At 50.8% G+C, this 13916-nt stretch overlaps 1 protein-coding gene across 1 annotated transcript; it reads right to left on the minus strand.

Moving 5' to 3' along the window:
• Positions 1 to 7453: 7453 nt before the first annotated feature.
• On the minus strand, positions 7454 to 13714 carry GSG1L2 (GSG1 like 2). The gene is made up of 5 exons (XM_062175117.1): positions 13408 to 13714; positions 10510 to 10557; positions 9491 to 9643; positions 8361 to 8472; positions 7454 to 7697 (listed from the first exon to the last, which is right to left on the minus strand). Exons 1-5 carry the CDS (start codon positions 13712 to 13714, stop codon positions 7454 to 7456), a joined length of 864 nt encoding a protein of 287 aa, XP_062031101.1.
• Between the last annotated feature and the right edge of the window lie 202 nt (positions 13715 to 13916).

Below are 13916 nucleotides of genomic sequence, written 5' to 3' on the forward strand. Positions count from 1 at the left end.
GAACCCAACCTAGACCTTGGCCCCAAGACCATAACTGTTGGTATTTTTAATGGCTAAGAATACCAAGAGTTTGGGGCCGGCGCTGTGGGGTAGTATTCTAAACCTTCACCTGTGGAGCCGGCATCCCATGTGGGCACTGGTTCAAGTCCCAGCTGCTCCTCTTCCAATCCAGCTCTCTACTGTGGCCTGAGAAAGCTGTAGAAGATGGCCCAAATGCTTGATGCTTGGGCTCTTGCATCCACGTGGGAGACCTGGAAGAAGCCCCTGGCTGTAGACTTCAAATTGACTCAGCTCTGGCCATTGCGGCCATCTGGGGAGTGACCCAGTGGATGGAAGATCTCTCTTTCTATGTCTCTCCCTCTCTGTAACTCCAGCTCTCAAATAAATAAATAAATAGATTTTTAAAAAAAGAACACCGAAAATTTATCCCAAATATGAAATATTTTAAATAAGTAAGGGAACTTAGTGGATTTGAAATAGCCACATAAATTCTGTTCAGGTCCTTGAGCCATCAAAAATCAGAAGACCAGGCATGTGGCCTAGTAATTGAGACACCAGTTAAGATGCCCATCTCCCACTTTGGAGTGTCTGGGTTCAGTTTCTGGCTCCAGCTCTTTGCTAATGCTGGCCCTGGGAAGCAGCAGTGATGGCCCACATACTGGGTCCCTGCGACCTCCATGGGAGACCTGGATAGAGCTCCAGCTCCCAGCTTCAGCCCAGCCCAGCCCCCAGCTGTTGCAGGCATATGGGGAGTGAACCATCCGATGGGAGCTCTCTCTCTCTTTCTTTCTGTGTCTCTACTTCTCAAATTAATTAATTAAACACCAGCAATAAGGATGTCCTAATTTGAGTGGTCATGACCACAGGGCTGACCAGGAAGTAGAAGTAATAGCGTGTGGGGACGAGGGACACTGTAGTAGGAACAGCCAGTTAGAAGCACGATTTTCTCACTGACATTTGACATACGTCATGGAAATGTGCACGCGTCACAAGCATGGTGGATCCTTGTACATGGAACACATCTGTGCAGCCAGCACCCAGGTCCCTTGTCCCTTGCCAGCCCTAAGGGTCACTACTTTCTTTTTTTTTTTTTTTGACAGGCAGAGTGGACAGTGAGAGAGAGAGAGAGAAAGAGAGAGAGAGAGAGAGGTCTTCCTTTTGCCGTTGGTTCACCCTCCAATGGCCGCCGCGGTTGGCGCGCTGCGGCCGGCGCACCGCGCTGATCCGAAGCCAGGAGCCAGGTGCTTCTCCTGGTCTCCCATGGGGTACAGGGCCCAAGGATTTGGGCCATCCTCCATCTGCACTCCCTGGCCACAGCAGAGAGCTGGCCTGGAAGAGGGGCAACTGGGACAGAATCCGGTGCCCCGACCGGGACTAGAACCCGGGGTGCCGGCGCCGCAAGGCGGAGGATTAGCCTGTTGAGCCACGGCGCCGGCCAGGGTCACTACTTTCTAACTTTTCAAAACATGGGTTAGGTTTGCCTCTGTGTGTGTGCGTTTCATTAACTTTAACAGATTTGCAAACTTGTCATCATCCTTTTCTCAACACCACGTTCCTGAGATTCGTTCATACTGTCATGTGTCAGACGGGAGGTCACTCCTCTCACAGTTTTAATTTATTCTTCTGGAAGTGGGCAGTGCAAAGGCCCTGAGGCAGAGTGCGCTTGGTGTTCTCAAGGAGCAGCAAAAACCCAGTGCGCTGGGCAGAGTGATGAGGTGGGGCGAGGGAGAAGTGAGGTTAGAGAGACGGCAGAGAGCCTACAGGTATCTTGTAGGGCATGGGTGGACCTTCGGCTTTTATTCTAAATGGATGGCAATCCTTGTAGGATTCTGAGGAGCGACCTGATCAGATGTTCATCTATTGGGTATGGATGGTAAGCTGACAAAAATGGGAATGGGGAGACAAGCTGGAGGCTTTTGCACAGTAATCAAAACCAGCAACCATTGGAGGTGGCAGCCAGCAAGTGACAAGCAGTGCCTGGATCCAGACGCATTTAGATGGTGCAACAGACAGGATTTGTTGATGGACTGGGTGGAGAGGAGCACAGGAAAGAAAGAGAAGAATTAAAATTTACTCCAAGATTTTGATTTGAAAAACTAAGTAAGATTGGGTGTGGGTGTGGGCAGGTGAATTAGTAGTTGAGTTTTGTCTGAAATTTTGAAATTCCTGTTCAGTCCAAGCGGAGGTGTTGAGTGAACAGTAGGATCTGTCAGTCTGGGGTATATCCCAAGGAGAGGCCTAGTCTAGTAATATACATTAGAAAAAGTACTGCAAGGGAGAGGTGGAAGAAATATTTTTTGTTCAAGATTTATTTATTTATTTGAAAGACAGAGTTATAGAGAGGCGGAGGCAGAGAGAGAGAGAGAGAGAGGTCTTCCATCTGCTGGTTCACTCCCCAATTGGCCTCATTGGTCAGAGCTGCACTGATCCGAAGACAGGAGCCATGGGGGCAGGGGCCCAAGGACTTGGGCCATCTTCCACTGTTTTCCCAGGCAATAGCAGAGAGCTGCATGGGAAGTAGAGCAGCCAGGTCTCGAACTGGTACCCACATGGAATGCCGGCACTGCAAGCGGTGGCTTTACCCATTATGCCACAGTGTCAGCCCTAGGAAGAAATATTTAAAGTACAAAAAGCAAAGTTGAATCCTTACACTTTTTGCATTGGGGGCTAACCGGGATTATTTTACAAAGATAGGTTTTGTTGGCATGCTGTGCAGAAGATGTGAGGGTTTAACTTTACCTTTTTTTTGCACGGCATTTAAATTTAGCAAACACTTTTTTTCCATGTGGGAGCTATCACAGGTAGGTAGTATATATAACCGTGCACTTGGCCGAGGGTGAGTGTAGACAGGGAAGTGTCTGAGGACCGAGCTCCTGGGCACTTGATGGAGAATCAGCCAAAGATGTTGGAAAGGAGTAGCCCAGGTGGTGGTGGTGGCCCATGGGAGCAGTGTCCAGGAGTCAAGTGAAGATGTGTACAATTATTTTAAATTAATTATTTCAAAATTAATTTGAGAGGCAGAGAGACATGCAAACAGACAGAGATCTCCTCTGCTCATTCACTCCTCACCTGCTGGTTCACTCTTCAAATTGCCCACAGAGTCCGAACTGGGCCAAGTTGAAGCCAGGAGCCAGGAACACAATCCAGCTCTCCCATGTGGGTGGCAGGGACCAAGCTATTTCGGCCATGACCTGCTGTCTCCCATGGTGCACAGTGTCAGGAAGTTGGCAAAAGGAGCCAGAGCCGAGACTTGAACCCAGGTACTCTGATGTGAAGCGTGGGCGTTCTGTCTGGCCTCTTAACTGTTAGACCAAACCCTACCTCCAAAATCTCAAATTTTTTGAGTGCAAACATAACACCACCAGAGGAAGATTCCACACCATGAAACTTTGTTTCATTCACAAACCTATCAAAAATATTAGCCTGCAGGATATATACATAACGTGTGCATGAAACATAAAAAAATTTCATGTTTAGAACTGGATCTCATCACCAAGACATCTCATGGCATATATGTAAGTACTCCAAAAAATCGTCTATTGAAACACTTCTGGTCCCAAGTGTTTCCAGGGGCTCCCCTCACCCCGTACCTTCCTTGCTGTACCACTGCATGGAATTAAAACACGAGGAGTGATGTGTACAGCACGCCTGGAATGGTCCAGCCCATCTCTGGGACAGGTACTCCAGTTTCTCTTTTCTTCTTCTTGGCAGTGTTTTCCTGATCTCTGTTGATTCTCCTTGTTAGCTTTCTTCAGTGCGTGATCCATTCTTAACGACTCAGGACAGGTTTGATGGAAGCCTTGGGGGCTGTTCTTACAAATATAGAAAAATGTTGCCTCTCTGGCACCCCCTGGAGGTCTGTAAGGTGCACTGACTGAGGTTCGTGGGGTTCACAGGTTCACCAACCAGAGATCAAAATGCTACAATGTTACTGAAGTGTCCCATCTAGTTAGGCCTGTGACCTTTGTGTCTGTTCTGAACTGGGACAGTTTTTCTTCTCAAAATTGTCTAAACAATGCAGTATAACAGCCATTTGCAAAGTATTCGCATGCATATGATGAGATGACTTAGAATACAATGCAAATCTAGGAGGATTTAAAGTACAGGAGGATTGTGTAGGTTACATAAGAATAATACACCATTTTATACAAGGAACTGGAGCATCTGAGGATTGTGAAATCCTCAGGCGTCCTGAAATCAACTCCCCAAGGATACTGAGGGATGACTGCACGCATGGGCGTGCACGCACACACACATACACACACACACGTGTGAGTGCATGAGAGAGAAGTTTGAAAAGTTCATTGGAAATTCACATTTTTAAAATATTTATTTATTTGAAAGGCAGAGTTACAGAGAGACAGAGGCAGAGAGAGAGAGAGAGAGAGAGAGAGAGAGAGAGAGAGGTCTTTCATCCGCTGGTTCACTCTCCAAATGGCCATAACGGCCAGAGCTGGGCCAATCTGAAGCCAGAAACTTCTTCTCTGTCTCCCACGCGGGCACAGGGCCCAAGGATTTGGGTCATCTTCCACCAGGGTGTAAGAAGAGACAACAGGGTCCCCTCCCGTGTGTCCCACGCACGGATGGCTCTCGACTTAGGATGGGTCCAGTTAGGCACGCTTTGACCTCACAATGGCACGTTCAGCCAGTAGAAGCCATCCTTGAATTGTGTGTGGATTTGGATCTTTTCCCCGGAGCGCCAGGAGGTCCGATCCTCTCTGGTGAGGTACAGCAGCCAGTGCAGCTCCCATGGTCACAAGGCGAGCAACTGACGCGCTACAGCCTGCGGTGCTGCTGGGCTGGGTTGTGCCTTAGTCAGGTGCACAGTATTCGCAATTGACAATGGGTTTGTAGGGATGTCACCCCATTGTCAGTCCAGCAGCATGTGTGTATTTTAATTTCATTTTCTCACTAGTTTTCAAGTCTCTTGGTTTTGTGTACATATGCATTGGGTGATTACATACACGGAGATGCTCCTTATAGGTAAGATTTTCTATTTTTGCCAACCATTGTTTTAGACGTTGGGGGATTAACAGAGAACAACAGTTCTTGCCTAGAAAGTTTATAGCCCATCAGAGGGGAACACATATGTGAAGAGATCACCTCATTACACTGACGCAATAAAATCCAATGGGGGCGACGCTGGTGTTGTGGTGTAGCAGGTTAATCCGCAGCCTGCGACACCAGCATCCTATATGGGTGTTGGTTCGAGTCCTGGCTGTTCCACTTCTGATCCAGCTCTCTGCTATGGCCTGGGAAAGCAGTGAAAGATGGCCCAAGTGCTTGGGTCCCTGCACCCATGTGGGAGACCTGGAAGAAGCTTCTGGCTCCCAGCTTTGGACTAGCCCAGGTCCTCAGTAGCGGCTCACTTTCAGTCTTGCCCTGGGGTCTAAACGGGTCCCCAGTATTTCGTCTTGAGGCGCTGGCTATGCCATCTGATGGTGCCAGGTTCTCTCACAAGGTTCCAGAGCATGCATTTCCTCCTTGACACCTTGAGCTGCAGTCTCCACGGTTAGGTTTGTCACCAGGGGAGACACGAGTGTGTCTTTCCAGTAGATTTCTTTCTGCCTAGCACCAGACGTTGACCTGATTTTGTGACGGTCATGCAGGACCTGCCCGCCTGAGTGCACAGGGTGAGGGGACACAGCCCTTGCAAAAGACAGAAGCTGTTGGGGTCTAGGTCAACAAATGGGCCCGGGAACTCCAACACACATACAGCATGCTGCAAAAATCTGCTCTGTCTCCCAGATTCCACAGGCCCGACATTTGTCAGGCTGGTGCTGGACTTGAGCCTTGAACACAAAGAAGCTTGCTGGATTCTTTCCTTCGCTCTTGGACAGGGGTCATGGTTCAGCACGGTTGTCTCCATTGGAAACATGTGCGTTGATTTTTCAGAAATGGTATGTTTACCAAATGTGTAAAAATTATATTTTTAAATGAACAGGAGCCAGGGCAGATTTAAGGTTTTGTTAGAAACTGGCAATCCATTTTTCCCCCTTAAATCCCAAGTTATGTGCCTGACAACTTGTGCCTCAATCCCATGTTAGCTTAAAATACAAGATAAATGGATCGAGTACTATAACAACACATTAGGAGACCCACAGCTCACTGCTGCCTCAAACAAGGCTTGCCTGTTTGGCAGTGGTTATTTTTAGAAGCAAAAGTGCCTGGGACAATTCAAACATTTGTTCCTCTTCACTGTGATAAGACGGCATTCCATTTATTTGCCTTGTTCTCATTTCTTCCCATCATTGAGTGACCCTTCCAAACTGATTTTACTGTAAGTACAAGTTGCAAAACTTATTTTTAAAATAACAGAAAATGTGTTTTTAAATCTCTGACTTTTTAAAGAAATATGTATTTATTTGTTTGAAAGGCAGAGTTACAGAGAGACAGGAAGATAGGGAGAGAGATCTTCCAGCCACTGGTTCACTCCCCAAATGGCTACAATGGCCGGAGCTGGGCCAAGCTGAAGCTGGTAGCCCAGAACTCCATCCGGGTCTCCCATGTGGGCCATCATCTGCTGCTTTTCCAGGTGCATTCCAGCGGGGAGCTGGATCGGAAGTGGAGCAGCCCGGACTAGAGGCAGTACCCTTATGGGATGCTGGTGCTGCAGGTGGAGGCTTAACCCACTACAGCACAAAGCCAGCCCCTGTTTCTGACTTATTTTTATTATTTATTTGAAAGTCACAATTAGAGAGAGAGAGGGAGAGACAGAGAGAGAGAGAGAGAAATCTTCCACCTACTGCTTCACTCCCCAAATGGCCACAACAGCTGGAGCTGGGCCAAGCTCGGAGCCAGGAGCATCTTCCAGGTCTCCCACATGGGTGCAGGGGCCCAAGTACTTGGGTCATCTTCCGCTGCTTTCCCAGGCCATTAGCAGGCAGCTGGATTGGAAGTGGAGCAGCTGGGACTTGAACTGGTACAAACGTGGGATGCCAGCGTCGCAGGGGCTTTATCTACTACACCACAGCACAGGCGCCCTGACTTCTTGGTTAAAGTAGAAGGCAAGCATGGGAATAGCCACCCATACTTTACTGTGTGTGCCAAAGCGGGGGAGTTCTTGTCTTTTCTGTCAAGAGCAGCACATTTTACATCTGTTAATTGTCTTCAAAGACTTGCTTCATTTTCTCCTCACATCTCTCCTCCTTAGTTCTTGCCTGCTCCTTTTCTCTTTGGGAACCTTATTAAATTCACTGTCAGGAAAGCTCCTGAAGCTCCTTTATACTACAGTGTCAATGACTGATACTGTCGGTAAGTTACCTCGCTTAAAGAGACTGGCGTTGTAGCAGGAATCCGAGGCATATGCCTAAGGAGTTTAGTGAAAGGTGAGATGGGGGGTGGGGAGATCACCAGGACTGTGCATCTTCTAAAGCCCACCCCAGGGACGTCGGTCGCAGGCACAGGTGCCAAGCTTGTCTGCCCATGCAGCCCTGGAAGCCGTGGCCTCTAGCTAGCATGAGGACACCTTGCCTGGGGCAGCTGCCTGCAGGTTTCCAGAAACATTTGCAAGGGGACCTCCAGCAGGCCTGGGAGCAGCTCCCATTTCTCCCACAGGTGTTGGGAAGCGGTGCAGCGGCTGCCGACGGCTGTTTCGTACCCCCTGATTCTCTGCGAGTCTCCGGCGGGCGGTGGCGTATCTGCTCATGGCCGTGACGGACACAGCCATGCAGAGGGTGAAAGAACCCCAGGCGAGGCTGCCAAGAGAAGGCACAGTTAGGAAGGGGCCCAGGACCCCGATGCCAGGCTCCCTGGCGTGGGTCAGTTGGGTGGAAAACCAGCTCCTGGTTCTACCCCACGGGGACCTGCCTTTTGCATCACAGATCCCAGAGACCAGCCAGCGTGATGTTTAGTATAGTAGTTACAGAGGGCGGATTCTGGAGTGACCACTTGTGGAGTGCTGGGGTTTGCCCCCTGGCCTCATCTCTTCAATTGTGTGGTCCTGAGCTGGTTACTTTTTTTGTATCAGTCTCCTCATCTCAACACTGCCTACAGGGTTGTGTGCCACGCACCAAGTGTCTACAGAGAGGAACATCAGTGTAGTCAGGAGGAACTCTGGCAGGGGCCGGGTCTCCCCTCATTCCAGGGTTTATTAAGAGTGACAGCTCAGGACACGCCCCCAAGCTGAATTTAAGCGTGCGTTGACAGCATTCATTTTATAAGCATGATGTCCTTAAATCTCTAGAAAGCAGTTGAGGCAGGTGTCTCACTTCACAGATAGGAAACGGGGCTGCAGGAAGATTGCAAAACCCAAAGTCAGCAGGTACCGGCACTGTGACCACCATTGTTTGTCCTATGAGACCCGTGTGCATCTTTGCTGGATCCCCCCAGGGCCTGAGCACCATGGCCAAGCAACTCACCCATAGGACCAGCCGTAGTCCCACGTCTGGGGCCTCCAGTCTTCGGGGCCAAGATTCGCAGTGATTTGAAAAATGGTTGTGTACATCATGTGGGCCACCATGCCTAGGAGCCCTGCACAAGGAAAGTTTTGTGAGCCAGGGTGAAGCGTGCAGCGTGGCGGTGGGGCTGCTCTGTCTCGCATGAGTAGGGTGCACGCGGCTTGTCAGCATCCAGGGAGTCCTTGTGCTGTCTCTGCACCTGCGCAGCCCTACACATTCCACCTGACACCTCGTTCCCATGGTTGACACTGAGGAGACAGCAGGGAGGGCCTTGGTGGATGCCAGGACTTGGGCCAAAGTCTACAACCACCCCCGGCTTGGTTCTTTGCTATGAAGATCCAGAAATTGGATTTTATCACCTATTCACCAATGATGGGACTTAAGAAAGCCACGTTCTACTGACCAACCACAGATGTGCTGCATAAACAGGGCTGACGCTCTAGTAACTCAAGAGAGCTTTGCGCTCCCAGCTGGGGAACTGAGGGAATCGTTTGCTTCTTGGTGGAAAAGCCCACTTAGGAGACCAAATTAGATTGCTCTGAAAATTGCTCGGAGAACATGGAAACAGGACCAAAACAAAAGTTCTTTATTTTTATGGAGTATGTATGCCAAACACGGAAAGCAATTGTTTATTTATTTATTGAGTACATACATGGTACACTCTTACTTAGTCATCACCGTGGGCCAACTTAGAGAAGCTAAGTAACATTTCCGGACTCACACAGCCGATCAGGTAGTAGAGATCTGAACTCTTGCAGAATTCCACCACAGACTCATGCCTAACCTCTGTACTAGATGGAGTGACTGCTGTTCTTAGAACCAGTGTACCCTCTTCCCAGGGATGAGATAAAGACACCATACATATGTTTTACCTCCATCTGTGCCCGTTCCCTTTCTATCCATCCATCACCCAAAGAAACCTTGCTTCCACCCGCTGAGATTAACTCAGTGATTGTCCTGCTGCACTGGCCGTTGGCAGGAAAGAGCCAGCCTGCTCTTGGGCGATGGACACATCTAGCCTGATGCATTGCATTCCCTCTGGGGTGGGCCACAGGGAACTTGCCTCTTTTAACGATGCTATTGGAACGAACCTGCGAGGACCATGAGGATGGCCACCAAGGCGTCCACCTTGAACCAGTTGAAGCCGGAGCTGGGGCAGCTCACTCTGGAGCCCAGGAGGACAGCACTTGAGAGCAGCAGGAGGACATCCAGGAGCTCAGCCCCGATGGACAGCCACAGAACACCTGCCAAAAGTAAGGGGCTGCCTGAGATGCAGAAGCCCCGGATGGTTCAATCCTGGGGTCATTCAAGTGTAAAAAGCAAGTGCCTGGGAGTGAAAATCACAGATACCTCTGCTGAGTCTTGGAAAGTTGGCAACAAAAGGGGCCTCATAGGGTCTGATGCAGATGTCAGGGAAGATTGCTGTTAGTGGGAAAGGGACAAACTAAGCCAAACCATGTTCTGAGGACCTGAGCGATGCAGACACCTCCTTTCTCCAGCTCGAAAGTGAATGTGGTGTTTGGAGTCCTCCAGAAGGCAGCAGCTTTGTCCTTTACAGAGGATCCACAAAGTTCAAGAGCAGAGCAAAGGGGGCTGAGAGTTGAAGGGCCCTGTGTGGAGGCACCACAACCTTATTTGTCTCTGTGTGGGCTGCTTGCTTCGCCTCTGGATGGGACCCTGCTGTATTGGATGTGGAGGGGACAGGAAGGGAAACTGATTCTGCAGAGGCCTACTGGAAGTCACTGGGCACACACCCATGGATGAGCAGAAGCGACCCACACCCTGACTAAACCTGTATCCAGCTGGGAGAGTAGACCCCCCCAAAAAGCAATCACAAACTGAGTGACCTCGAGACAGTGCCAGCACCCAGCTCTTCCCAACTCTGCCTTCACCTTCCACGGACAGCTTGAAACCGGCCATGCTGGGGACGCTGACACCATGGGAAGTGGCAAACCCAACCCATCAGGGCTTCCCTCCTCCCTGCACAGTTGGTGGTTAATGTTTGCCCGCACAGCTCCAGCTACAGGGCACAAAAACAGCGACCGTTAAAACAAGCAAGATTGTCCAGCTTGGGAGGAGAGCTGAAGGGCAGAACAAAGAAGGAACTTACCCTGCTCTTCAGCTGGCACCACGCTCTGGAAGCTCCTGCACACTTCACCTAAAACAGAGAGGACACATCTGTCGGCGGGCTCCACTGCACAGTGTGGGACCGGCAGTCACTCCGGCCCCTTAACTGTACCCTCACTCATCTGGAGGGAGGAAGGGGGAGTGTGGCAGAGCGCATCTCTATTTTTTTAATTTTTAACTTTTTAAAAGGATTCACTTATTTATTTGAAAGGCAGAGTTACAGAGATAGGGAAAGACACACACACACACACACACACGCACGCACAGATCTTCCACCCACTGGTTCACTCCCCAAATGGCCACAACAGCCAGGGCTGGGCCAGACCAAAGCCAGGAGCCAGGAGCCAGGAGCTTCTTCTGGGTCTCCCACGTGGGTGGTAGGGACCACGTTAGGGACCCACGTACTTGCATCATTGTGTGCTGCTTTCTCAGGGAGCTGGATCTGAAGTGGAGCAGCAGGGACTGGAATCAGTGCTCCTATGGGATGCTGATGTTGCAGGCTCAGCCCACTGGCCCCACGATGCACTTTCTCAGGTGCTAAGTGGGGGTCCCATGAGAACTACATGAATCCCTTCTGACGGAGCTGTTCCCCGTGACCTAATGACCTCCTGGGGGGTCCCACACCTTCACTCTTACCACGCAGGGGACCAGGCAGGCTCCCAGCACACACACCTTTGGGTCAAAACAACACGCAGACCATAACAAGGAGTGAGCATCTGCCCTGTCTCCTGAGCTGCCTTTCCTAATAGCAGTAGAGAGGCGGAGGCCGGGGACAGAGCCAGGGCCAGGGCACAGAGGCTGGCCAAGCAGATTAAGAGAATTCCCAGTAGCTTAGAAGCATGGCCCTTGATAAACACGAATCCTCAGAAATGATGTTCCTTCTGAACAAAGCCCGTAGGATTAAAAGGAAAAATCTTGATAAATCCCACGAAGCCAGAGAGGCAGACGCGACATAACTGGACAGTGTCCCAGCCGCCAAACGGCCTGGCAGGCTGGCCCTAGGAAGACATGTCCCGGTGCCCAGGGCTGGAGTCTGCTATCCTCTGTCTGCTTGTCCCACAGCAACCCTCTCCCCACCAGCATGGGAGCCCCAGGCCTGCCCTTCCTTGAACTTCCGGGTTTCACAGAACAGCACAGGCAGGGTGAGCTGATTTGCCTAAGGCAAAATGCATGGGGTCTAGGCCCAGCCAGGCTCTGAGTTCTCATTTCAAGTATTCAGTTCTGACCATGAAACAAAAGGTGTGGTCCCGCTTTAGAGGCATTGGTGGTGGGGAGGGGAGGTCAGAACCACCCGAGGTGGCTGGTGCATAGAACATTCTAGAACAGCACTCCAGGGAAGGCTGACTTTGAGGGAGGCGGAGCTAACTCCTTGCTGGGCCCTACTGGATACCTGGAAGCCCCTTTCCTGGACTCCTTCCCAGACTGGAGTCTCCTTGGCTTACCTGGCCCCACCTGGCCCTTTCTCTCATCAACTTCTAGTCCTAACCCTTCCTTCCTAAGCTCCAAATCTCCCAGAGCAGACGTTTGTGGGGGTTGGGGGGCATTCTCCCGGAAGGAGCTCCAGGTTACACTCGGCTGCAGAAAAACTTTCTTGGGTTCATGCAATGCTTGCAAGACACAATTTTTTGAAGGATTTATTTATTTATTTGGAAAGCAGAGTTACAGAGAGAGGGAAAGACACAGAGAGAGATCTTCCATCCACTGGTTTACTCCCCAAATGGCCACAATGACTGGCACTGGGACAAGCCAAAGCCAGGAGCCAGAAACTCCTGGAATGGCAGGGACTCAAGTTCTTGAGCCATCCATCACCTGCTGCCTCCTAGGGTGCGCATTCCCGGGAAACTAGAATGGGAAATGGAGCTGGGATTTGGACCCAACACTTTGATATGGGAGGTGGGCATCCCAAATGGCATCTTAACCATTGTGCCGAATGCACACCCCTTCTCATTGTATTTTAATCTTGGGTCTCCCACTGTGGCTCACTCACTTTGTTACCCCTCCCCCGCATTCGCCTGGCAGTCTGCCTAACATGGAAACAGCTGATAGTGGATTTGCTCCCCTCTTTGCAGGGGGCTTTGCCATGTCTGGGGGAGTGCATGTCTGACTTTTGTGTGTGTGTTAATCCCCAGGGGAGTTTGTTAGACTATGGATGCCACCAGACAGAACAATGACTCGAGAATAAAAAAAAAAAAAAAAGATGCCATGGAAGTGGAAAAAGAAAAGGCAATTAGAAACTCCGGGAAAAGTAAAAAGCTATAAAGAAATGTTATGTCATAAGGCCAACATGGGTACAGAAATGGGGACAGCTGGGGGGTCCTCCCCTTCCCACCCTTGGAGGTTTTGCATCCCATGCAGAGAGAGGAGAAGATTCTGGACCTGGGCGTGGGCTTACAGCCAGGCCGCCCATGGGTCAAATTCCTCTCCAGTTCTTCATGAGGCCAAAATGCTCTTTTAACCAAAGGTTTGCTGCAAGAACATCCCACGTTCAGGACAGGGCTGCAGCTTGGAGAAGGTTGGGAGCCACCTTGGATTACCAAAGGGCTGTGAGTAACTGGGAATGGTGACAGTAACAGACGCTAAAAGCTGGTGTTTAGTAAACACATACAATGTGCCAGGCATGGTCGCAAGTGCCTTAGGTGAGTGTGGTCATTTAACATTTACTATAATTCTAGGAGGTAAACACTGCTATTTTATCTAACAGATAAACACTCCCCATTTTATAGATGAGAAAACCGAGGCTGGGGCAAAAGGACTTGCTCAAGGAGACACACATAGATACGGACAGGGCTGGATTCAAACCCAGGGAACCCGGCTCCGGAGCCCCAGCTCCAGGCCCCCTGTGCTGCACCCATCACCCCAGGAACCTGTGGGCCAAGCTCACCTGTGCTGCTGAAGGTCTCCTCACAGGACAGCCAGAGCCCCACGTGGAACCTGCGCTGGATGAACTTGTCGTCGCCCATCTCCCAAATGTACTGGACAGCCTGGCCCCCCGCGTCACTCCTGCCATTGCCGCTGGACTCGATGGGGTGAATGCAATGCGGCCCCCCCACTGGGTCCTGGCACAGCGGCTTTGTCACCCGCCGAGTCCCCTGGCACCAGTGGCTGCTGCTCACGGCGATGAGGGAGAGGGTGAGGGCGAGGCCGATGGGGAGGAGGGTCAGAGCCCGCTGCCTCCGGGCCCGGTCCATGGCCGAATGAGGTGCAGGGCACAGAATGAGCTGTGGAGGGGGGTCCACTTCCCCGCCGGCCACCATCCCCACGCCTCATCCCTGCCATCTGGTGTCCTGCCACGGGCTTCTCGCTCATCCCCTTGGGGAATGACCGTGAACTCCAGTGTGCTGTCTGTGCAGGAGCCCTGCGGGTGCCCTCACGCGAAGAGGCTTAGAGTGG

The sequence above is a fragment of the Lepus europaeus genome, chromosome 18, assembly GCF_033115175.1.
Source record: "Lepus europaeus isolate LE1 chromosome 18, mLepTim1.pri, whole genome shotgun sequence".
Classification (NCBI taxonomy): domain Eukaryota; kingdom Metazoa; phylum Chordata; class Mammalia; order Lagomorpha; family Leporidae; genus Lepus; species Lepus europaeus.

What these genes read in the sequence shown, in the direction of transcription:
- GSG1L2 (XM_062175117.1), bottom strand. Translation starts at nt 13,714, where the DNA reads ATGGACCGGGCCCGGAGGCAGCGGGCTCTGACCCTCCTCCCCATCGGC. An exon ending in CATCCTCATGGTCCTCGCAG is followed by an intron (nt 8,473 to 9,490) that starts GTTCGTTCCAAT and finishes TTCCTTGTGCAG; the next exon opens with GGCTCCTAGGCATGGTGGCC. An exon ending in GACTACGGCTGGTCCTATGG is followed by an intron (nt 7,698 to 8,360) that starts GTGAGTTGCTTG and finishes TTCTCTTGGCAG; the next exon opens with CCTCGCCTGGGGTTCTTTCA.